This window comes from Spodoptera frugiperda, chromosome 28, assembly GCF_023101765.2.
Source record: "Spodoptera frugiperda isolate SF20-4 chromosome 28, AGI-APGP_CSIRO_Sfru_2.0, whole genome shotgun sequence".
Classification (NCBI taxonomy): domain Eukaryota; kingdom Metazoa; phylum Arthropoda; class Insecta; order Lepidoptera; family Noctuidae; genus Spodoptera; species Spodoptera frugiperda.
Window position 1 is genome coordinate 13,199,443 of NC_064239.1, and position 24,114 is coordinate 13,223,556.

At 36.1% G+C, this 24,114-nt stretch overlaps 1 protein-coding gene across 2 annotated transcripts in view; it reads right to left on the reverse strand.

The window, feature by feature from the left end:
* Positions 1 to 8,613: 8,613 nt before the first annotated feature.
* LOC118265053 (protein croquemort) overlaps positions 8,614 to 24,114 on the reverse strand; it is a 31,476-nt gene continuing 15,975 nt past the window's right edge. The window contains exons 6-12 of one of the 2 annotated variants that reach the window (XM_050705685.1): positions 18,549 to 18,757; positions 15,743 to 15,851; positions 13,222 to 13,382; positions 12,511 to 12,615; positions 11,949 to 12,096; positions 11,377 to 11,404; positions 8,614 to 9,507 (exon numbers count right to left, since the gene is read on the reverse strand). In XM_050705685.1, the coding sequence (XP_050561642.1) occupies positions 9,410 to 9,507; positions 11,377 to 11,404; positions 11,949 to 12,096; positions 12,511 to 12,615; positions 13,222 to 13,382; positions 15,743 to 15,851; positions 18,549 to 18,757 (858 nt within the window). In that variant the 3' untranslated portion in view covers positions 8,614 to 9,409. Of the gene's footprint in view, positions 9,536 to 11,376; positions 11,405 to 11,948; positions 12,097 to 12,510; positions 12,616 to 13,221; positions 13,383 to 15,742; positions 15,852 to 18,548; positions 18,758 to 24,114 lie in introns of both variants that reach the window. The other variant, XM_050705684.1, reaches the window with a different exon arrangement.

The window sequence follows — 24,114 nt, forward strand, 5'->3', positions numbered from 1 at the left end:
TACCTGACTTAAGTCGAATCGGATTTTATTTTAAAACCGGTTTTCTTTTTTTAAGTTTTATTTTAAATAATTGTTAATTCTCTTCTTTTTAGGTTTAGATACCTCGACATAATATCTCGACACTTGGCGTGTTGGAGATTGCAGCTTAAACGGTTCAGATTTAGAGACCAAAAAGTCTTGTTACTAGGTCTTTTTAAAGCAACACGGATACAGTGCACATCATTCATTCCAGGAGTCACCCATCCAAACCTTGACCTTAGCTTAGCTTAACCTGGATTCCCTTCGAGTAACTTTGTGTAGTGTAAACACGCCGCACGAGGGCGCCACGTGTCGCACTAGTGTAAGCACAGAACTCGACTGTTTACTGAAGTCTATCCGACTAGGAAATAATTAGATAAGAACAAATACTACACTTGCAATATACCACTCGTTCTATTTGTTAGGAAAAGTGTAAACATATAATGTCCAAGCTGTTATTCTTAAAAACGATGTTTGAACGATATTTTTTTACCAAATATGTAACTCAGTATTTACAGTAATAACTAAGATCTAAGCTTTTAGTTTTTAACCGACCTAAAAGAGGTTCTCAGTTTGACTTGTATGTGTAAATGTTTGTGCGCGATTATTTTGCGTTTGGGTGAACCGATTTTGATGTAGTTTTCAACATAGTATTCTTCAGACTTAAGAAGTTTTAAGTATATTATACGACTTAAATAATCTAATATTATTTTATTCTCAGTGCCTGGCTAAATATGCCTTATATTTGGCGATAAACATACCTCCAATTGCATGAGCCATTAACAACATTAACATAACCGCAGGTCTTTTATCTCCCAAAAGACATAGGAAAAGACTGACATAACACAAACACCCACGCTTCATGACGCTTGTTCTAACAAAACTTTTCGCCAACTACTTACGTTGAGTCATAGAAAACAAACACGGGAAAACCGAGTATCTAACATCACATCTAATGTACACGTATTGTACAGTTCTGCCTATCCCTTCGTAGAACATGACGTCACATTACCGTTTACCTATCTACGTTAAACATCAAACGATACTTTTCACACTAATCGCCAAATATAAGGAAGTAATGACCTCACCGTACAATACAATCGATCTAGAACGAATAGAACATCTTGAAATTCTTTTGGACACACATAAGCGTTAACTTTTCCTCAAATAGTCGGAACTGTTGGATATCTACTGATATTTTGACTTATCAGTCACATTCCTTGCTTAGTAAGGGTGTTACCACACCAATCGATCGATAGTCCATCGATGCCATCGATCGACATCGGTTGACATTAATCGATTGATGACTAACCAAGCGATCGATTGCCGATCGATGGCATCGGTCGTCGTAGACTGATTATATTTCGGCCGAAAACTATCAATCGACATCGACCAATCCATTCCACCATCGACAGATTGTATCTATCGGCTATCGATCGATTGGTGTAGTAGAAACTATCGATCGACATCGACTAATCCATTCTACCATCGATTGATGGTGTCGATGGACTATCGATCGATTGGTGTGCTAACACCCTTAGATTCCCATAAAACGTCTAGTTGGTTCTTTGTCAATGTTTATCATTATCTAATCAAGCAATCGCCATGTGTGGACCAACGTGATGGGCTGGTATGTACTTACAATTCGGGGCAATGCTCGCTTATTGCTTTGATAAACCTGTAGCAAATGTACCTTTATACCTAGACCATTGTGTACTTTACCGTTCGTTGGTACGTTTGAACTAAGTTTTCGTGTGGGTAGAAGTTAAGTTATAGTTTGTTATCAAACAGATGTTTTGCAATACTGTTTGCGAATGGAGTCTGAAAGTCTGGTAAATTGTAATCAGTACCCTTAGTACGAGTTTGCTTTACGTTGAACGAAAACTCAACTTTATGTTGAAGAGTGCTAAGCTATTCTCACTACAGATGGAGCCCAGTAGGGATGATGCCTGATCCGAAGCTGCGGACTACCTAGCGGGTTTACCGGGTTTACTCTGGTTCGAATTTTTCCTCTTATAAAAAGCAGGAGTAGTAACGGGGTGGTTTTTAGTCAGTAAGAGTCTGACACTCCCTTTCGTCTTGCCCAAGGCGGGAGAAGTCATTGGATGATTTTCTCTCTCAAAAAAAAAACGATTCTATGAACCTAGGTAGGTAACCTAAGTTTCATGTCAACTCAAGCCACAGCATAAGAAATAGTAAATACATGTTTTTAGACCCCGCAGTCTTATACTAATTTGAATAAGTACTTAGTTAAGTTTTAATTTTATTTTTACTTAAACTTAGTACTCTAATATGAACTTTACACGAACTGTGCATCAAACTGCCAACAGGTATAATTAATCAATCAATTAAGTAACAGATAGAAGAGGAAACATTACCGAATCTACAACGCGGATGTGACATATGTTGAGCCGTACTACGACTTAAATATTCTACAATTTGTATGCGACGCGATACGCTGTATGGTCCGGTTAAACAAAGGCCCGGCGAAGTATATCAAGTATATGAGAGCCCTTGGAACTTGGGGCAACATTGATGTAGGTCACGGTCAAATACTTATGTCCTACCAGAATTAGTTGTTGAATATTATGTATAAAAAATTGAATATTCCTCGTAGATATAGGCAACATTTAAGTGTGGGAGAGCCATGATTCGGCACGAATGGGCCGGCTCAACCGGAGTGATACCACGGCCTCATAGAAAATCGAGTGAATTACTGGAAGCCCAATTACCTTCCTTAAATTCCTAACCCCAAAGGCCAGCAATGCACGTTTAACACCCCAGGTATTTCGGGTGTACATTGGCCGCGGCAGTGGCCTGTACGACCGGATCACCTGATGGTATTATATGATGTAATGGTTGCACATCGCGTATTTTATTTTACGTCCTACTTTAGATTCAACTATCCTTCAGGAAAGTGACCAAAGACCACCTCGAGTTATTTGCAGAACAGCTAATTGGAAGCGACCTTCATCCAGAGGATGGGTGAACTGCAGACTACCTACACACGAGTTTTCTTCATTCAATCATTTCGTGTTAGACATGAATCAACTAAAACATCGACACCTTCAAAATATTTCGTCCTCAAAAGATAAATGAAACGAATATACTCGTAGATACATACTTAGATAGTACTGTAGACTGTTTGTTTGTTGGTAATGTGAGTCATTAAGATAAGCAGGCAGTCGGCATTATAATTAGGAGATACGCATCAAGCTGAATGAAGTTAATGCTAATTACGTTGTAAACTGGCACGTGTAATTAGTACGAGTAGGTCTACAGTACTTATGAATGCAGGTCGCATACAATCAGCAGATTTGGTAGTCTTTGTGGGAGGAATCCGGTTCGTGGGACCGCAATTAACAGGGACCACGGTCCTAGGTCAGCGATTGACTTTTTTAAAGGATCGGATATTAAAGAAATATTATCTAGATAATTGAAATATTTATAATTTGTGTGCGATTAAACGGTGATACAAATTCCCGAAATAAAACTCTTGAGCAGTAGTCCGGCTTTTATTTTTTTATTATAGGTAGGAAAAAAGAAAGAAAAACAGTTTGTTTGAACAAAATAAAAGTATCAAGTCAGTATTAAGTCACGGCGCAAAATGGCCAGTACTCAGCTAAAATGCCATGACCCGAGCGCGATTAGTGGAAACGTACATAAATTATTGGTGAAGAATCCACAGGAATGGCAAAAAACAGAATTTTACTCCTCTCCACGTTTCTTTACATGTGTTTCATTTCGGAACAGTTTCACGTGATGAGAGATAGCCTCTAACCTCTAAGAATTGACCTATCAAATGTAGGTACATGATTTTTATCGATTCTGTCTGCCGGTTCCAGAGATAAGGACGTTTATACAAACAAACTCTTTACTTTACTTTACCTTTATACTTAGGTAGGTACTGTTCTGTAGAGTTTCTAAGTGCTGAAGCGTGATGTTGTACATACACCTACAACTTTCCTTAAGAATTGATTAAAATAATAACTCAGAATAAGATTAGTACCTATACCTACCTTTAAATGAATAAATTAAGATTTCAGAGAATTCATTCCGGAAATCATAAATTTTACATACCTACATAAAATTATTCAATTAAAAATAATAAACCTTTATAATGTTACTTACCTATGGGCATAAATAAAGACTAAAGTAACTATATAGGTACCCACAGAGCCCTATTATCCCTACCACAAACTAGGCAAATGGTTACGCCAGGTTATAGAAACACCGGGTGCGGTGAATCCGCGAGGGCAGCCCGGATCACGGCCACAGGCAGTGGAGGAACACCGCGGTGGTACAATTTTTTTAGCCGGTAAGAGTCCGGCACCCCCCCCCCCTTTCGTCCCCACGGCAAGGGAAGTCCATGAGGATTTCCATTGCGTTACAGAAACACAGACGGACGCCGCAAGACGCGTGTGTCCCATGGAGTGGTGGCGGAGCCTGAGGTGCTTCCCTAGCGGGCTCTCCTAGCCTGGCTAACAATCCACCTCTGAGTATCTACCCACTTATACCTAAAGATATTAATAGGCCTTACGATAGAGGAAAACTATAAAAATTGTCCTCAAAATATCTAAGTAGGTCTGTACTATTTTTTATATAATAAGCTGGTAAACGAGCAGACGGATCACCTGATAGTAAGCAATCGCCGCATGGACACCCGAAACACCAGAGGCGTTATACCTATATGCGTTGACGGTCTGTTGGGGGTTAGGAATTTAAGCATTGTTGTTGTTGGGGAATCGGGAATTGGGAAGATTGAGAAGGGGGGTTAATTGGGCCTCCGGTAACCTCACTCACATATCGAAACACAACGCAAGCGTTGTTTCACGTCGGTTTTCCGTGAAGCCGTGGTATCACTCTGATCGAGCCGTCCCAGAAGTGCCGAAGCAAAGCCCTCCCACATTTCCTCTCACCTCTACATAATTTTGTTTTGTTTGACTAAGTTAATACGTAATAAAACAGATTATAGGACTTTAAACTTTCCTCTTATCCTTATTGATAATATTATTATTATATACCAATTTAATTATTTATCTTTATTAATAATACATACATAAGTAGGTATTATTATTGTTTCATTATCAGTCACATTGTTCATGAGTAAATTAATTTGTTTTTTTTTTTTGTTTTTATTTCGTTTGGTATCATTGTTTTTCTGATTCATTGAATATTATTAATTTGTAGAATGAATGTGTTTAATAAGTAGGTAGGTGAAACATAATATAGGTACCTAACCAATAATAATTATATACTTTATCGGATACATAGTTTATATACTTGTCTTGTAGTAGGTACATAGGCTACAATTATATAGGTACATTTGGACGTCCAGTTAAGGGACCACCTGTATAAACGTTTAGACAAAGTCAGTCAAGACAAAGTTAACTGATATATATATATATATATATAGCTTAGGTACTCACGTGAACCATTCGAGAAAAGCTCAACTACTTTCAAGTCACACCAGGACCCATATTCAAGAACATCTAGTAGAGCTTTCCTCTTCCTATTAGTTTAGTATTATATTTTAACTAGCATCTGCCAGCGGTGCCGCCCGTGTTCTCGTGGGTTAAAAAACTATCTCATTACCCAAGTCAGCTAGCCACAGCTGGTCAGGTAAGTAATATACCCTGTCTGTATATCAAATTTCATCAAGATCCGTTCAGTAGTTTCAGCGTAATTGACGGACAAACATCCAAGCAAACAAACTTTCACGTTTATACTGTAATATTTCTCACAACAGTTATTACATACCTACACAAAAGGTTTAATATTAATATAAGAAATAAGAACTCAGATTGACTATCAATTAAACTTATATTATATTAAGGTTATCAAAGTTATCGCAGTGATAACACGGACATTCGCAATTTGTCAGGCGTTCGATAAAGGCTCGCCCGCTATTGCATGTTCCGATAATTGATATACTTTGATACAAATCTGAGGCGCCATTGCACTAATCTATCGATAAACAATGTACTATAGACTTTAGATATCAAAAGAATGCATAGTTTGTTCACGATTGCATCTCAATAACCTATGGAGTTTCTTGCTCGTTCTTCTCCATAGGAATATAAAGTCCTCTTTTCACACTCTCTACGCTTGCTCAATGCCGGTTGGCGATTTCAAACTTATAATTAGAAATTATAAGCCCAGGTGTCCTCACAATGATATCACCTTTACTTAATGGTGTCTAAATAATCTTAGAAAGTACACGTATGTCACATCGGTACTTGCCGTTGGTAGGTTTCGAACCCTCATAAATGAGAAGCGGGCGTCTCAGACCTCTGCGCCACCATGACTCATGGCTTTCAATATCATGTCATATGAGGCGAATCTATTGCCATATACCATGCACTTCACGTTACTACTGAGAACTACCTAATAAGACTATTATTAGAACTTATGACGGGATATTTACCATGTTTATTCACCTCGATGAGTTTCCGATATTTCGGCACTGTTGCAAGCGCCATGTCAGTTTAAAATCTTACACCTAATAAGACTTTAGCCTAACTAGAAATTGATAGTCATATAATACGGAGGAGATAAATATAAAAAAAAACTAAAAGAATTTCTTGAAAAACGTTTATTAAAGTTTCAACGACATTTTGTCCATTAATTCATTTAAAAAATAACAGATCAACCATGTCTGTAAATATTAGAGGTAAACTCAGTTGCACATAATTGATCGATTTCTTTATAAATGTAAAAAATATCACTTACTTATTGTATTAAAACTCTGATTAAAACTTAACTAAATATATAAAAAATTACAAAATTGTTAAGAATTTATATATAACAAACATTATCTTCAAGATAACATTATTTTATACTGTACCTTTAAAAGGTGCAAAACTGAAGTGAAATCACAAGTCCATACGGGTGATTTTCCACCAGAGATGTGCTGTCTACCTATGCTACGAAGATGTAATAGATAAGATGTTTAACTGTTACAGTTTCCACTGATACTAATCTATGTAGCTGTGCGAGGAAGATGCGCAGCTCGAGTATGCGATGTATCGATTGTAGGGAAACCAACCATACCATGTATATTTTTCTATATAAAAAAAAAAACATATTGAGTCCGTTTCCACCAGTGTAAAGCTATGCGTACCAATGAATATGATTGGTGAAAGCTAACTGCATCCACAGCGACGTAGCATAGCATCTCTGGAGAAAAACAACCACCCTAAGACAACCATTTACAAAAATCTATGAAAATAATAAAAAAAAAAACTTCATAATAGACTATTAGTATATTGTTGTTTTAATTATTTTATTGGTAACATTATAGTTGTGTACCCTGCTTTTGAGTTAGTGAGGTAATTTAACTTTGGGTTAATATTAAATTAAACTGGACTACTGTAAATTTATTTAATAAAACTAATATTTCATTTATAATGTAAGTTCGTTCTAATATGGTATGAGCAAACAAAAATTAAAATGCGCACGATCATAAATAAGTAACGTTTTGGTGCAATTCAACGGAAGTTCACACCCAAATATTTCAATTTTTTTTTATTATTTAAATAAAAATAAATAAATTATTCTATGCCCATACTGAGATAAAACAATTTTATGATCTATACTTATCTTTCATGGTTTCCAAAAAATATAATAAATGATTTTAGTTATTTTCAGGTTTAGGTTCTAGATTCATAATAAGGGACAAAGGATTAAAAAAATAGAGATCCAAAAATTAACAAAATGTATTAAATATTTTATTTTATAAATATAAACATACAAAATTTTATAACAACATATCTAGAGATATAATATATTTAAAATACATAGCAAATAAGTAAGTACATAATATTATTATACAATAAATACATACATACAATTTTGTTTATTATTAAATAATACACAAAGTACATATAAATTTATTAAAAAAACAGCTTACGAATTAGGTATAAGTATCTTAATTATATTTTTCGCAATAAACAGTCTCACTTTTTTATTAACATGCAACCCCATTACTTGATTTTGATGTATTGCCAGCATAAAAAATAAATTCTACTTATAATAAACATTCAAAATATATCAGGTAGATTTATTGGCAATTTGGTGTATTAAAAATAAATAACAATACATAACATAACGACTTTTATAGGAGTAGGGTAGGTAGAACTATAAGATATTTTACTATATCTTATAATCCCTATATGTATACTGTTTATAAGTGCCACAAATTATATAGCGATCCTACTTCATTACAGCAAGGTCTCATTCCTACAAAACTTTGCCTTACTCAGGAATCAAACAGCACTTCGTGATCATTAGGCAACGGGCAGCTTAGCTACCATTAAAAATTTCATATTTACAATGTATAAACAATTTGATTTATTATATACTTGCATGGAAACTAAGTACATACAATATCAACTTAAATGGAAGAATAGGGAACACATATGTAAAGTGTTCTAAAAGTATCTGCCATGGCTTTAATGGTAAATATAAATTATTGATTACGAGTATTTTTTTTCATACAAAAAGTCTACGTATTTCTTTGTTATGAAAGAGCTATCTCTTTCACTGTCTCTGTCGCTTCGTTATGCAGAGTAGAGTCAATGTTTATTTAATTCATTTATGTCCTAAAATTAAATTAACTGGTCCGGGGTACGAAATTTCTTCACTATTGTAATCTTCAAACACAACACTACCTCCCATTGAAGCCGTGGCAGATAATTTTAGAATACCTTATATACAGCAAGTTACTAAAACAGTTAATTTACTTACAGTCGTTTTTTATTTACAATACATTGACAATTTACAGGAAAAGTTATAGCTTTCAGCATTTCAAGGCACTTAGACTACAAAAGAATGAGCTAGCACTAAGGATGCCAAAATTATAGGTGTTTAAACAATTTCAGTTTAGCACACCCTGTATGCATCTGGAACTTTTTTATGGCAGTACAAAATGTAGGGAAGCTCATTATTCTAGTTTAAAGCTTAAATTATTATGGTTAAGTCATTGGTAAGCAACATTTGTCTTATTAGTTAACCAACTTCATAAAAGGAGGGGGTTTTAAAAACCCATTTCAATATATTTAGCGATTTATTTAACAAAAATTGACTTTTGACAAATGGCACTGCAAGCCAAAATTTATAAAAGTCAATAATAAAATTCATCTGTAAAACTTTATCTCACATACAAACCAAAATCAAGAACAATCTCCTCACATAAGTGGCGCTGTCATCGCTTTAGGACGACCAAGAACATTTTTGTATGACAATTTTAGTTCTCTAAAAATCCGCAACATGGCGAGATCTACATACGACTACATACATATAAAATCATGCGACTTTCAGTCCGTATAAAATACATCACTAGTTTCACTTACTATATATATTCACTATCACTGTGTTCGTCTGTGTGTCACTAGGATTCTAGAGTGTCGGTGGAGCGAGAACTCTCGGAGGTAATGAGCGGCGCGGTGTCGGGGGATCGCATTAGTTTCCTAACCAGCACTGTTATACCTCCTACCAGGAGTGCTACTCCGATTGCCTGGAAACAAATACACTTAAGTTTAAAGAGGATTCTTAACATTTGATAAGTTAGTTATTTTTTAGCTTTTTGATTTGTCCATTGCCTAATTATCATGCCTAAACTTCAAAATCGACAGAGGTAATAGGGGAGAGGTGCAAAATACAAAATACAAAAAAACTGTTTTATCATAAAACATCACGATGCTAGAGCGGGCGAGGATACTTTCTGAATAAAATTTTCACATTGACTGTAATGTAAAAATACATTTTTAAAAGTGGCTAAAATGGGAAAAGTTAAGTACGCATTTAATACAATTGTAATATAATACGTATGTAAGTAATACAATACATTTAAAATTGGTTATAAAAAATAATTTTTCAAAAACGCAGTTGTCGATGCAGTTGTATTTGAACTTACTAATATTACTTCGTACTCAATTAACGTTAATACCTAGTCAAAAATGCACTAGACATAACTTTTCGCAACGCTATTTGGGTAAAAATTGTCACTTGAATGTTACGTACGTTTATAGGGACAGAGGATCTCCTTGCGTACAATATTGTCTGTCTAAATCTTCACAATTACATGTTTAAACTCCCCCTTGTATGGGCAATATTAATAGACTTACTAGAGGAACATGTTGTGTATCATGTATTCACTACATATTATTATTGTACCTAATTCATGATCCCATATCACATTACAAAGTATATACGTAAAAGCACGTAAGTCCGAAGGGCACCCAGTTGCAGATTCATGTACAGCGCGGATATCGCCAGGGCGGCGTACTATGGTCGTGAGCCCTTACGCACAATTACCGTCATCCCCATCAAAAAAAAAAAAAAAAGAAATGGGTGAATCCTCCGATTACGTTACGTTTATGCCTTGTGATCAAATGCGGGATGAAGCATCAAATATTCTTTAGTTTGTCGAGAAAGAGTAATTTGCACCGTTGCAAGTAATTGCAGGTAAAGCAAAGAATAATTTAAAAAAGAAATCATCAACACAAAAAAGCCAGTACTCAGCTAAAATGCCGAAGCCCGGGTACGATGGCTCGCAGATGCACAACACCAGTTCCTAGCGATAATATGCCGACGAATGCTGCAATGAAATCAGGATAAACATACATTGTTTGACAATATCGCTGATTTTCAACATGATGTAACAAATAGCGTGCAAAGTACTGTCTAGTGCATCGAGGTTATAACGTATGATTGAGTACACTAGAAGAATTTTTAGTAATAAATAAATTCATCGAGCACGGAGTTTCATTGAAAAATCTTTTTTTGTGTCGAATTTAAGGTGCAGTGCTATACCATTGTTAGAATCGGTGGGGCTTATTAAATGCGCAAACTTTCCTCGAAATTTGACTACTAGCGCCATACATAATTTATTCAGTACAGTCACTTAAAGTAAGGTGAAAATTTTATTCAGAGTATTTGGTTCCTCTAAAACTAACAATGTTTTCCAATCTAAAACAGTTGGCTAAGAATTTATGATTCCGTATTACTGGAGCACTATTCAGGATAATGTAAAGAAGACTGCAGACGAAAAAATAAAGATTTGTAGCAACAAGAGTGAAAAGACTGGCACAGGGTGTACTTTTTCGTGGATAACACATAAGTCACTGTAATTTAAAAACTGTAGGACTTAGATTTTTTTTTATATTTTTCTGATAACAGGGAGCGAGGATCATTTGGTGCCTATCTAACGTCGATCAGGGACACTGTATATATTCACTATCACTGTGTTCGCTTGTGTGTCACTACAATTCTAAGTGTCTGGAGCGAGAACTCTCGGAGGTAATGAGCGGCGCATGTCGGGGGATCGCATTAGTTTCCTAACCAGCACTGTTATACCTCCTACTAGGAGCGCTACTCCGATTGCCTGGAAACAAATACATGCGTGTTAAAGAGAATTCTTTATTAAGAACATATTTTTTTTTTGGTTTTTGCCTTGTCCATTGCCTAATTATCTTGCCTAAACTTCTAAATCGACAAATAGAGGTAATAGGAGAGAGGTAATATACAAAACAAAAATAAAATTCGTGAAACATTACGATGCGTTACTAGGACGGGCGACGGTATTTCTTACATCACGTTACGTAACAAAAAAAAATAAAAAAACAAAATACGCAGGTGCTGCGGTTTAAAAATCTCTTGTTTCATTTAGTATTATTGCCGCAATTAAAAATATATCAAGAATAAAAACTATAACATAACTTTTCGCGACTTTTGGGTAAAAATTGTCACTTGAATGTTACGTACGTTTATAGGGACAGAAAAACGGTTCCTTGCGTACAAGGGAGGGAGGGGCGGTCAAAAATCTTCACAATTACATAATGTTTAAACTTCCCCTTGTGGGTACCAGGGTATGGGATGATTAATTAGGTACATCTGGTAAATATTAAATGACATAAGTGTATACGTACGGTGAGCACGTAGAGTCCGTAGGGCACCCAGTTGCGCAGGCGCAGCGCGGAGCGCGCCAGGGCGGCGTACTCCGGCGTCGTCGCCGTCTCCTGCCGGAACCGGAACATCGGCACCATCGTGTCCGGGTCCGGCAACACGTTGTTTATACTGCCAACATTTGTTAAATACACGTTTATTATGTATGTTAATGGGGTAAGTAGAGACAATTCTGGGGCTGTGTAAAAAGTTACAGTAACTCCAACGGCGTCGTTCCCTAGTAGTATGATACTGTACTAGATGTGATAAAAATAAGAGCAAGATTCATATCACATAGATTAAAATAAAGGAGTGATTATCAAGAGCTATGTGCGAAACGAACGACATTTACGATTGTCGTTCGTTGTATATCTAACCCATGGTTAAGAGTTAAGAGCCCCAGTCGAGTTTGAAACAACTCGAGCTTCCTCGAAAACATTGCACTGTACATTTTAATTCAATTAATATGTGCCGTAACAGTTATTATACAAGAAGTAGCGAAGTTTTTATACACAAAAATGACGAAAAGACTTGAATACTACTCACGTGATCCCACTAATATGTCGTACGAGTAAGTTGATCTGCAACTGCGCCGCTACAGACAGTGGCATGCCCGTGAACATCTCCAACGCTAGTCTGAAGTTCATGTCTCTGCAATAACACACCTTATGGTTATAGTTATAGAGCTTATTATGCTATGTTTTGTATCTATTTTATGATGTAGTAATCTGGGTTGAGAGTTATAGAAATTTCGATCTTAATGTGAAGAGTAATAGGGTTTGAAAATAGTTTGCAGTTTAAGTAGTAGTAGTAGTAGTTCCCAGAAAGCAGTTATATGATCTCGGTCAGATATTTTAATATTAATAATATGTATGACTATCCTAGTCCCTAGATTAGGATATTTTCTTCTTTAATATCCTCAATCAACCTATATATCAACCTACTAAGGTTGCTTGACGTCGCCACGTCTGCACACGCTGCTCATGATGAGGACGACGAGTCTTTCTGGGACTCGAAAGTAGTCTATTCGTAGTAAACTATATGAGTGAACCGTGATTTTTAGTTAATTAGTATGTGTTACGATTTTTATTATAAAAAAAGAAAATAACAGTTTTTTTAAGCCAAAACAGCCTAAAGATTATGTGGATAGTCATTCTAAAGAACTAGAACTTAGCTTAAGTGCCCTAATCGAGATGGAACTACGCCTTGTACATCCCAAACTAACTACTACTAAAGAAAAGTCAACAAAACACTTACTCAGTAGCATTAATCCCGTCGATCTTGCTGGCATAGATAGGGTCTGCGTGGAGGAAGTGGGGCAGCGACACGAAGGCCGGCGCGCCGAACCGGCAGTCCGACACGTTCAGCGCGCCCGCCGGCAGGCACTCCGCGTCGCGCACCCTGTCGCAGTAACATGCCTGGAATGAAGTAATGGAAAGAATATTATGTACTATTTATTTGTATATGTTAAACGGATCTCTTGCTTTTTTTTAAAACGTTGCCCCACATTAGGATTTTCTCCTGTGTCGTGGGTGTGTTTACAAACATACAAGTTCACATACACATCACACCCAGACCCGGAACAATAATTTGTGGATCACACAAAGAATTGCTCTGTGCGGGAATCGAACCCGCTACACGCTGCACGGCAGCTAGGTGCCCAGCCACCGCACCAACCGTGCAGTCTAACATACTTAACAATAATTTATAATCGGGTAACAGTTATCCTAATACGAATGCACAATATTATTTTAAACGAAGGATTTTATTCAATGAGTAGTCGTGGTTGTTGTTGAGAAAGAATTTACGGGTAGTTGGGCAAATCGGGGATTGGGAAGATAAGAAAGGGGGCAATTGGGCAATGGCAATTCTGGTAACCTCACTCACACAACGCAAGCGTTGTTTCACGTCGGAGGTCGTGTTGTTTCACGTCGGTTTTCTAAGAGGCCGTGGTATCTTTCCGATCAAACCCATTCGTGCCGAAGCATGGCTCTCTCACACTTTAAAGTTACCAATAGGAGTGAGGCATATTTATCGTAACCGATAAAAGTAACAGATATCTACAAATAACTAATAACAACTGTTACTGCCAACATATTTTATCTGTTAATTTAATAACAGACCCTCAAATCCTGTTACCACGGCTATTACTATTATTCATTGAATAACAGTCCTTACACAAACCGACTGTTAGTTGTTACCAATACCATAGGTAACTACGTAATTACTTTGTTGTACATGCGTAGCCGCCCAATCTCACTCAAAATCCTCATTAATGAATGATTTGCTGAAAAGAGATACCTAAAATTTATTTCGGAACATGTTTACTTCTCACTCTTACTAAAGCGATTAAACTGACGCTAAAAGAGAAGCTAACTAGTATTTATTAGTCCTAAAATATAGTCTGTGGTCTTGCAAGAACAAATCCCCGAAAAAGTGACTTCTATATTTAGTTGCATTACCTGTCAAGTGTTATAAGGCCTGACCAGTGACCATTTAAAAAAATACGTATAATTTATTTAATTTTCTCTATGGCAATTTCAGTTAAAATTTTGTTGTTTCAAAATAATTACAATTTTTATTTTTTTTTTATTTGAAAATTTTGTTTTTTCAAAATAATTGCAATTTAATATAGAATTGATAACTTAAAAAAAGTTAAGTGCTTGATATTTGTAGTAGTAACTGGACGACAAGCAAAAAATACATTTTATTTTTTTCTCATACGCCAAGTTATTAATAGTAAACCACTCATAGACTCGAAGAATGGAGCTGACGTCGTCAAAATTATCGTACGTACCATTTTAAAAATCAGTGATGTATCATTTAGCAAACAGATACCACCGGATTGGGAAGATAAGATGTTACCCACATTGGGCCTCCGGTAGCCACCCATAACGCACGCGTTGTATCACGTGTATTCTATGACCTGTGGTATCACTCCCAATGGGCTCATTTGTGCCCAAGCATGGCTCTCCCACACTTAAAAGTTACCACCATTAAGTAAACAAGTAACCCTTAAAAAATACCTAAATGCAGTAAGTAACACCTTTCTCACCCAAGGCTAAAAGGTGCCGTAAATTAAATTCATTATTATTATACGAAAAGTTACGTAACTTGCATAACAATAAGTAGTTATTTGTCCAAAGTATAAAATATGATCATAAAAACACTTAGGTACAACACATTATTAAAATCTTGATACAAGACTTTAAATAATGCTAATTAAATGCAAGTAGGTGGTAAACATAACACAAAAGGTATTATTATAATTATGTCATACTTTGATAAAGATCTTTACAAAGTTAAATAAAATAAACAAAAGCACCTACTCCTTATTATTAAGGACATGTTCGTATCTTGCATTTTGTATAAGCCGGTAAACGATGCAGACGGATTACCTGATGGTAAGCAATCGCCGCCTCCCGTCATGGACACTTCGATACAACAGAGGCGTTATAAGTGCGTTGTCGGCCTTTTGTGGGTTAGGAATTTATAAGGTTAGTTGGAGAATTGGGGATTGGGAATTGAGATAATTGGGGCTCCGGTGACCTCATTGACACAAAACAAGCGTTGTTTCATGACAGGTTTTCTATGAGGCCGTGGTATCACTCCAGTCGAGTCGACCCATTCGTTTCGAAGCACTTTTAAATGTTCGCCAATTTGTGTACAAAACAAAATGCAAAACATACAATTTATCACACTCCCAGTGCTAAATAAAGCTCACTTATCTATCACACATGAATAATATTGTATCATATAGAAACATATATGTACGTACCATCCTGGGGTATTTGTATCCGTTGTCGAACACTGAGTCATTGGCTGCATACTGCACCCCGTCTATACCTTCCACTTGCACTGCCCGGTCTTTGGCAACCGTTAGGTACCTGAAAACATACAAATATATTGATTTAGTTTACAATACAATGTGCAAGAGTCATACTTCGGCGTTTACAATACAGTAAGTGCTTCATGTCGGAGAGTAATACTTCGGTACGAATGGGTTCGGTAAAAATTAGATTTTTAACCGAGAACACTTTTTTGTACTTACTTTCTAAGATTATCTAAACACCACTGACTAATGGTGAAAGAAAAAATATCGTGAGGAAACCTGTGCTTATAATTTTATTTGTAATTATAAGTTTGAAATCGCCAACCTGCATTGAGCAAGCGTGGTAAACCTTCTCCGTGTGAGAAGAGGCCTTTGGTCGGCAGTGGCCACTAAACTATAGACTGTTGATGTGTGAAATGAATATGAAAAGTGATGTCAAAGCCCTAATCATTAATAAAATACAAACTCAAATAGCAACAAAGTAACAAGACGATAAACTCATATCGTAGCGCCTGGTAATATATAAACGCAATTAAACATTGTTATGTAAATATAAACAATAAGTTCAATATAATTCTACGTACATAATGCGTGACACTTTACGCGGAGCATGTTACAAACCAAGCCCTCTCTATTTCTGTTTCCATCTAGAGCGGTCGCATACTACAAAAACATTGCCAATTGTCCACATTTTAATGTGCGCTTATAACCCATCTGCACATTTTTAGTTATAATATCATTAGACAGGGTTAGTTTTTTGTGTCACAGTACACAATGAGACAATCACATTATGGCATCTCCTTTTTGTATTTGCTTCATGATGCCAGGTTTATAACAATAAGCTCGTTCAAACATTACTGTAACATTACTGAAAAGTAAGATCACATTTAAGACCTCACCGCTGCCTTCGTTTTTATAACGGATAAATAAAATAGATTTTTACTTATGTTAGTAACAGTAATAATTATACATTACGCATTATAATTGTTATCTATATATGTTAGTATCATACATTAGATAATAATATATTTTTAATCTCAGTCACGTGTTTGTATCTCAAGCAAGTGTGAGGTCATTGACCACATAATTTGGGCCACGCATCGCCACAACTGGTTTTTGGAAATGAGTAGAATTTTAACGGTACTGCGTTTAGCATTATTCGGTAATGTGTTATCATAGTGTGCAGGTATTTCTTTACATAAGTGTATGTATATGTATATGTTTACGAGTATTTTAATTTTATTTTGCACGTAAGAGTTGCTTAAGATAAGTAGTAAACAGTTGTTGCTCAATCTTTCTTCCTTAAGGACTTCAAAAAGAAAAGAGTTTGTGCGCAATTACCTTGCGTTTGGCTGAACTGATTTTGTTGTGGTTTTCATCATACTATTTTTCAGATTAAGATAAGATTTTAGATATACTACCCGACATAAAAGATTGAGGATCACACTTTACAGTATAAAGGCGGCTCCCCTTTTTCATAAAAATGTTTTACTTTATTACCTTTTTAAGTCTAACTTTAGAATGATACTCAAGAATAATAAACTTTGTTCTATTCTTACAAACGAATCAATTGTCACAATTCTAAGCCAATGTAGTTATATTCCCTATTTGTATAGTTTCTCTAAACTATTAATAAAATAAATGACGTAAATACTTTGATCTTCGCTTTGTTTTTAACAAACGCGAACAAAAGACGGGACTGTCCACAGCAGTGACTGATTGTATTGTTTAGATATCGGAAAAACAAAGGAAACAAGTATTCTTAAGTTATGTACATACATCTAAAAATATATAACTCAAAGGTGATTGATTGACTGACTGACTGACTGACTGACTGACATAGTGATCTATCAACGCACAGCTCAAACCACTGGACGGATCGGGATGAAATTTGACATGCAGGTAGATGTTATAACGTAAGCATCCACTAAGAAAGAATTTTGATCAATTCTATCCCTAAGGGAATAAAATAGGTGATGAAAGTTTCTATGAAACTTTGTCAATTTGAAACCGATCGGGCTGAGACTTTGTTTACATAAAACTACTATAACGTAGGCATCCCCTAAGAAATTATTTTGATAAGTTCCATTAATAATAATATTTCTTAACGCGAGCCAACCCATGGGCACAAAGCTAGTACATACATTATAATTATGATCTACCTTAATATCGGATTGCACTAAAAGACAATCGCATCCGCATGCATCCTAATCTCATTGAGATAGAAACGATATTGCGATATCAGTGCTTATGAGAAAGTACCAGGATTATCATATTTTTCCTTGATAAAACGATGTTTTTCTTGTAATTTGTTCTTGAATGGATTAATTAATTAAGTAATCGATATCACGCAAATAATTACGATTATTTATCATTAGCTTCTGCCAGCGGTTTCGCCCGTGTTGCTGTGGGATAAAAAATATCCTATCACCAAGTCAGCTCAAGCTCTGTCTGTATACCACATTCGATCAAAATCTGTTCTGTAGTTTCAGCGATAATGGCGGACAAACATCTAAACAAACAAACTTCCATATATTTCCAAACAGTTTGAAAGATTTTCTTTTATCAAAGAGTGCTTCTGCTAGATCTATCATGACACCTAAACCCGCAACAACAATTTACACATCGCACAAAGAATTGCTCCGTGCAGAAATCGAACCAGCTACACGAAGGCACGGCAACAAGTTTCCCAGCTACCGCATCAACCGTGCAGACAATTTAGTCGTGCTAACTAAAACCAGTATTAACTTACGTGCAAATATCAGAAGCGAACACATTCAGTTCTGGCTGCCCATACTCCGGAGCCCAGAGCTCTCCCGTAGACCCCTTAACTTCCCCACACTCATCTCTGTAGTCGGTCCTACTGGCATATCTCCACTCGTGCACGTTGCCAAGCTGGGAGAAGTCACTGGCTCCTGTGTTGATGTTGAATGAGCCGTCGTATTCTATGGAGCCGTTGCGCTGTAAAATAATAAAAATAATAGTTAATACTAGCGTCTGTAAGTGGTTTCGCCCGTGTTTCTGTGGGATAAAAAGTATCCTATTGCCCAAGTCAGTTCGTATCATGTCTGTATACCAAAACTTCATTAAGATCCGCTCAGTAGTTTCAGCGTGATTGACGGACAAATTCCAAACGGACAAACTGTCACATTTATAATATTAGTGTGATTGTAAATTAAAAAACTTTGCCAAAATGTCGGATCGTGGAAGAAAAGGATACTGATCCCATGACGTCTCAAAATGGAAAGGGAATCCATGCTGACCCGACCTTATGGTTTTTGAATAAGGATAAGAGAAAAGATACATAGGCAAAGACAATAGACCGATAATTGCTACGAATCTTAGCTACCTATTTCGCTTCATCAACAGTCATCCATGTTTTGCATGCATGCTCGTCGGTTAAGGATACAGTACCTACACTACCTACAGAAGGGCCAAATTAAATTAAAAGAAAAGATATTAAGGAATATTCTAAAATTCAAATTATATTCAAGTTAAATTTCCCGTGAATAAAATACTCGTATGAATGACGATTACCGGGTCAGCTGGTTTAATTCATATCTATTAGCTATTATCAGAACATAAGCCGGGCAACGTGGAAAATTAATGAAAATTTCACGTGGCTAATTAAAACAGATTTACTGATAATCAGCTCAGCTATTTAGACACACGTGCGTCATAATACCTACTAACAGTCGTATCACTGTACCCTTAGTACAAGTTTGCTTTACGTTGAACGAAAATAAAACAAAGCGCGTCCGGCGCTCTGATTGGTTGGTTCATTCGCACTGGCCAATCAGGGGCTTTAGTACGAGTTTACGAGTACGGCGCTCTGTACTTTTAGTAGATATGAGTTTGTTTTACGTTTAAAGTAATCGAAGCAAGAGCGCGTTCGGTGCTCTAATTGGTTGGTACTCGTTGGTTTAAACGCAAAGCAAACTTATACTAAGGGTACTGATGTTCTAGGTATATCCTTTTTGAAAGAAAGGTTTTTCAAAATGTGTCTTTTAAGTGAATGCCAATATTTTATATGATGAATTTGTTACGTGTTATTAAAGTCCTTTACATAAACACTGTCTTTCAATACAATGCATTGTATATGAGATTTTGCTTTAAATATCGCACCTAATACACCTTGACGTTTCCACCTGGTTGCACAATTTGAACATATTATGACGGACACACGCAAACCACATGATTGGCCGTAAATCCCCTGCAATACTATTATCTACTTACTGTTTGAAAAACCACAGTAAATGTGTAGTCTATTAAACAAGGTTATTCTTTATGGATGGATGGATTGGATTTCATGGAACATGGATTTTTTTTTTTTTGGTGGAAGCCGGTAAACGTGCAGACGGATCACCTGATGATATTGATGGTAAGCAATCTGAAACACCAGAGGCGTTACAAGTGAGTTGCCGGCCTGGTGGGGGTTAGAAATGTAAGGATTGTAGGGGAAATCGGGATAGGGAAGATGTGGAAAGGGGTAATTGGGCCTCTGGTAACCTCACTTACACAATGAAATACAACGCAAGCGTTGTTTCACGTCGGTTTTCTGTGAGGCCGTGGTATCACTTCGGTCGAGCCGGCCCTTTCGTGCCGACGCATGGCTCTCCCACACTTAATGTATGTGGATAGTAGAATAGTATGTGAATAGTTTACTATTTACCGTGATCATAGACAATCGTTGTAATAATATTAATAAATAAACAGTTCAATGAGGAATGACATCATCGCTAGTTATGTGTGGCATCATTTGTTAGATCATTGATAAATACGAGATCTTAGTCTTAGGAATTATTACAATTCTAAACTTTGCGCTGAGAGAGTGTTGGAGCTATGGCTATGGCTCTCCAATACTCTCTACACTACCGAAGTATGCTTCGGTATGAATTAATCAGTTTGAAGTCAGTCAGAAGTAAGTCATTACGATTGAAGTGATACCACGACTTCACAGATGAACGGCATGAAATAACGCTTGCGTTGTGTTTCGTCGCATGTCGTCGTCATGGATACTTCCCATTCCCTATTCCCGAAGGGTTAGCAAATCAGTTGTAACTCCTTTGAAGTTGGTCATGGGCAGCTACGATTGCTTACCACCGTCTTATCTGAACTAATATCTATACATACAAAGCTGAAGAGTTTGTTTGCTTTTTTGTTTGTTTAAACGCTAATAACCAGAACTACTGGTCCAATTTGTTTGTATAATTATTTTTGTATTAGATAGTCAATTTTTCGAAAAAGATAATAGGCTATTGAAAATCACGCTATGATCAAAAGGAAATAAACAGAGCAGGTGAAACTGCGCTGAAGAAGCTAGTCAGGTGATACAGTCTGCTCTATCCAATAAAATAAGTGCGAATGCATCAACCCCTTGTAAGATGACAGGTGCAATAATACATGCAGTATTAAATAAGGTAAGTAAGCAATATTCCCAGCCTAATTTATAAGTAAGTTAGTAGTACTCGCAGTTACACAATGGAGAAAGCAGCTCGTACGATCCATGAAGGAATTCTGCCGATCGTAACTGAGTGACGCAATCTATCATTGGCTAGCGGCTAGCTGGCGTGCATTGTTTAGGAGGCTCTTACTAACATTGCAGTTGTGGAGAAAGAACATCATTCATTTCATACGCAAATCAAGAGTAATAATAAACCCTCATTTATTTACGTCAACGTCACGCTTTTTATCCCCGAAAAGGTAGGCAGAGGTGGACATTACGGCACGTAATGCCACTGTACAATGTACACCCACTTTCCACTATTTGTGTTATGTTATATATAAGTCCCATGTAATAGGGAGTGAGCCTATTGCCATATTATTATACTGGGCATAATTCCTGACTCCGTGCTACTATTGAAAAATTTCCGAAAAGCCGATAACACAAAATCATGCTGCATGCGCATGCGCAAGCCTAATAGTATTGAATATTGATCCTATTTATATCACAAGCGAGATAAAAATATTAATCCCTAGGCTTAAAATAGATTATATTATCTATATGAATATACAATGTACCTATAGGTACATACTTACATAGATACTTATTAATTTTTAATTTTAGATAAGAATAATATTTAGACCCGAAAATATTATGAAACAACAAGACCGAACTAGGTGATAAATTATTTTATTTATTTCAGGTTTCATAGGCCTCGTATCGAATACTATAAACATTAAGATTTATTAACACTTTAAATAGCTATATTACAAATATAGAATAGTAATCTATTCTACAGCCTAATGGCTGTGAACCTCATTTCTACATGCTAATAACTTCAGCAGGATTCATTACGCTGTTCATTGATGGTGGAGTGAGCCCTCTTAACTCATGTAACTTAATAAATAAACTGTTGAGTTTCCTAGATAAACAAATAAATAGACACGACTGAAATTCTTTTTTTTTTCAAAGCTATAATTGTTTCAACGTTAATTTTCAAAAGGGAGTTTGGAATTATGCTCGGTATACGACAGTAAAAAGGTATGAGATCCATATTTCTAAGAGTTATACATGAGAATCACATTGACTCTGCCTGAACGGGTCTTCAGGAAGCCAAAGTGCCAAAGACGTGATATTATGACGTAGGCAATAAAATGGAAATAATCAATTGAATTGCCAGATTAGAGCAGTTAGATTACTGAACTCTCAACTTTATACTTTCCTAAATAAAGTTGTAAATCAATTACTTACCTACCTACATAAATTTTACAGTTTACGACAGTCAACTTTCAACTTTACATTTTCTAAATAAAGTTGTAAATCAATTACTCCTATTATACAGTTTAGTATAGGTTGACTTAGTTTTGTATGGGCTAAGTATGATTTTACAGTTTACCACAATCGATTTTCAACTTTACATTTTCTGAAATAATGTTGTAAATCAATTAATCCCGTTTTACAGTTTAGTATAGCTTGACTTGCTGTTGGTATACCGTGTTCATTGTGCCGTGACATTGACAAGTCGGTCAGACGATCCGTAATGTTATGTAATGGCCGCGCAATTCGCGTTGCGAAATGTTATTGTAATAATGCTCGCCATTTTTGTTACAATTATTTGGTTGTCTATAGTGGAATCACAGCAGTGGACGTCTTTCGGTCCTGATGATGACTGACTAAATAGTACTACTGCACATGACTGTAATGGAATCGATCTACATCATGGCTACATGGGTATAGAGGTATCTCTAAACATAGAAGAAACATGGCGTGTCATAGTTTTAACTTCAGCCTATCGGGGATGTAAAGGCGTGACGATATTTATGAAGATGGAAGAATAAAATAAAGTTGACAAAAAACGTTGCCCAGAACTAGAATTTTCTCATATGTCGTGGGTGGAAACTATCGTTTTCTTTTTCTTCTTCTCTAATAATATCTTCTTATTACTTTATTAAGGGTACATTTTATTTGTCCCTTCTTTAATAACTTCAATACCAATCTGGTTGATATAAATACCTAAGGACTGAAATAATGATTGACAATAACACACTAGTTACCTACTAACCAATTGATAATAAAGGCAGTTTGAAATTACATACAAAATATAACACAAAACCGCAAACATGAGTTCTTCAAGAGACGATAATTGACGAAAACAAGTACAGACTACAGAAATAAATGTCCTGTTTGACCTTTAAAATATTAATACACGAGACACTAACACACAGACTAGCAATTATTGGAAGTACAAAAAGTGATTCAACAAGAAACTATGCATTAAAACGGAGTTTTGTGAATTGATGTTCATTCCAGAGGTACCTAACTAATAACACCAACGCGTAATTCGTCTACCTAATCTAGGAGACACAGACTACGGAGTCTCGGAAGATCAGACGGGTTGCAGGGGCTCCGGCTCGAAGAGCAGGAGTAGGAACAGGGTAGTTTTTAGTTGGTAAGAGTGTGACACTCCCACTCGCCTCAACCAAGGAGGAAGAACACATTGAATGTTTTTTCCGCTTCATAAAAAGGGCACAGACTATTTGCGAATCAAATATTTAAGCGTTCGTAATAACAAGATTACACTAAAAACATAAATATTAAAACTGTATTTAAGTCTTTGACTGCCAATAGAAAACTGTTGAAGGCAAATCCTCCGCTAACGTCGGTCACCAGTGACCCCCATGGCGTTTAAAGTATTAATAAAGACTTAAAATAATACAGCTACAATCTGCCTGTAGTTATTTTAGAACTCGCCTACATCAGAAGATCCAATTAAATTATGCACCCAATGTAAATGGACCTAAATAATTACCACGCGCTCAAGGCTAAGTCAGTTTTTTCTGACCAAAATTATCTTACATCAAAGCTATTGTGAAAT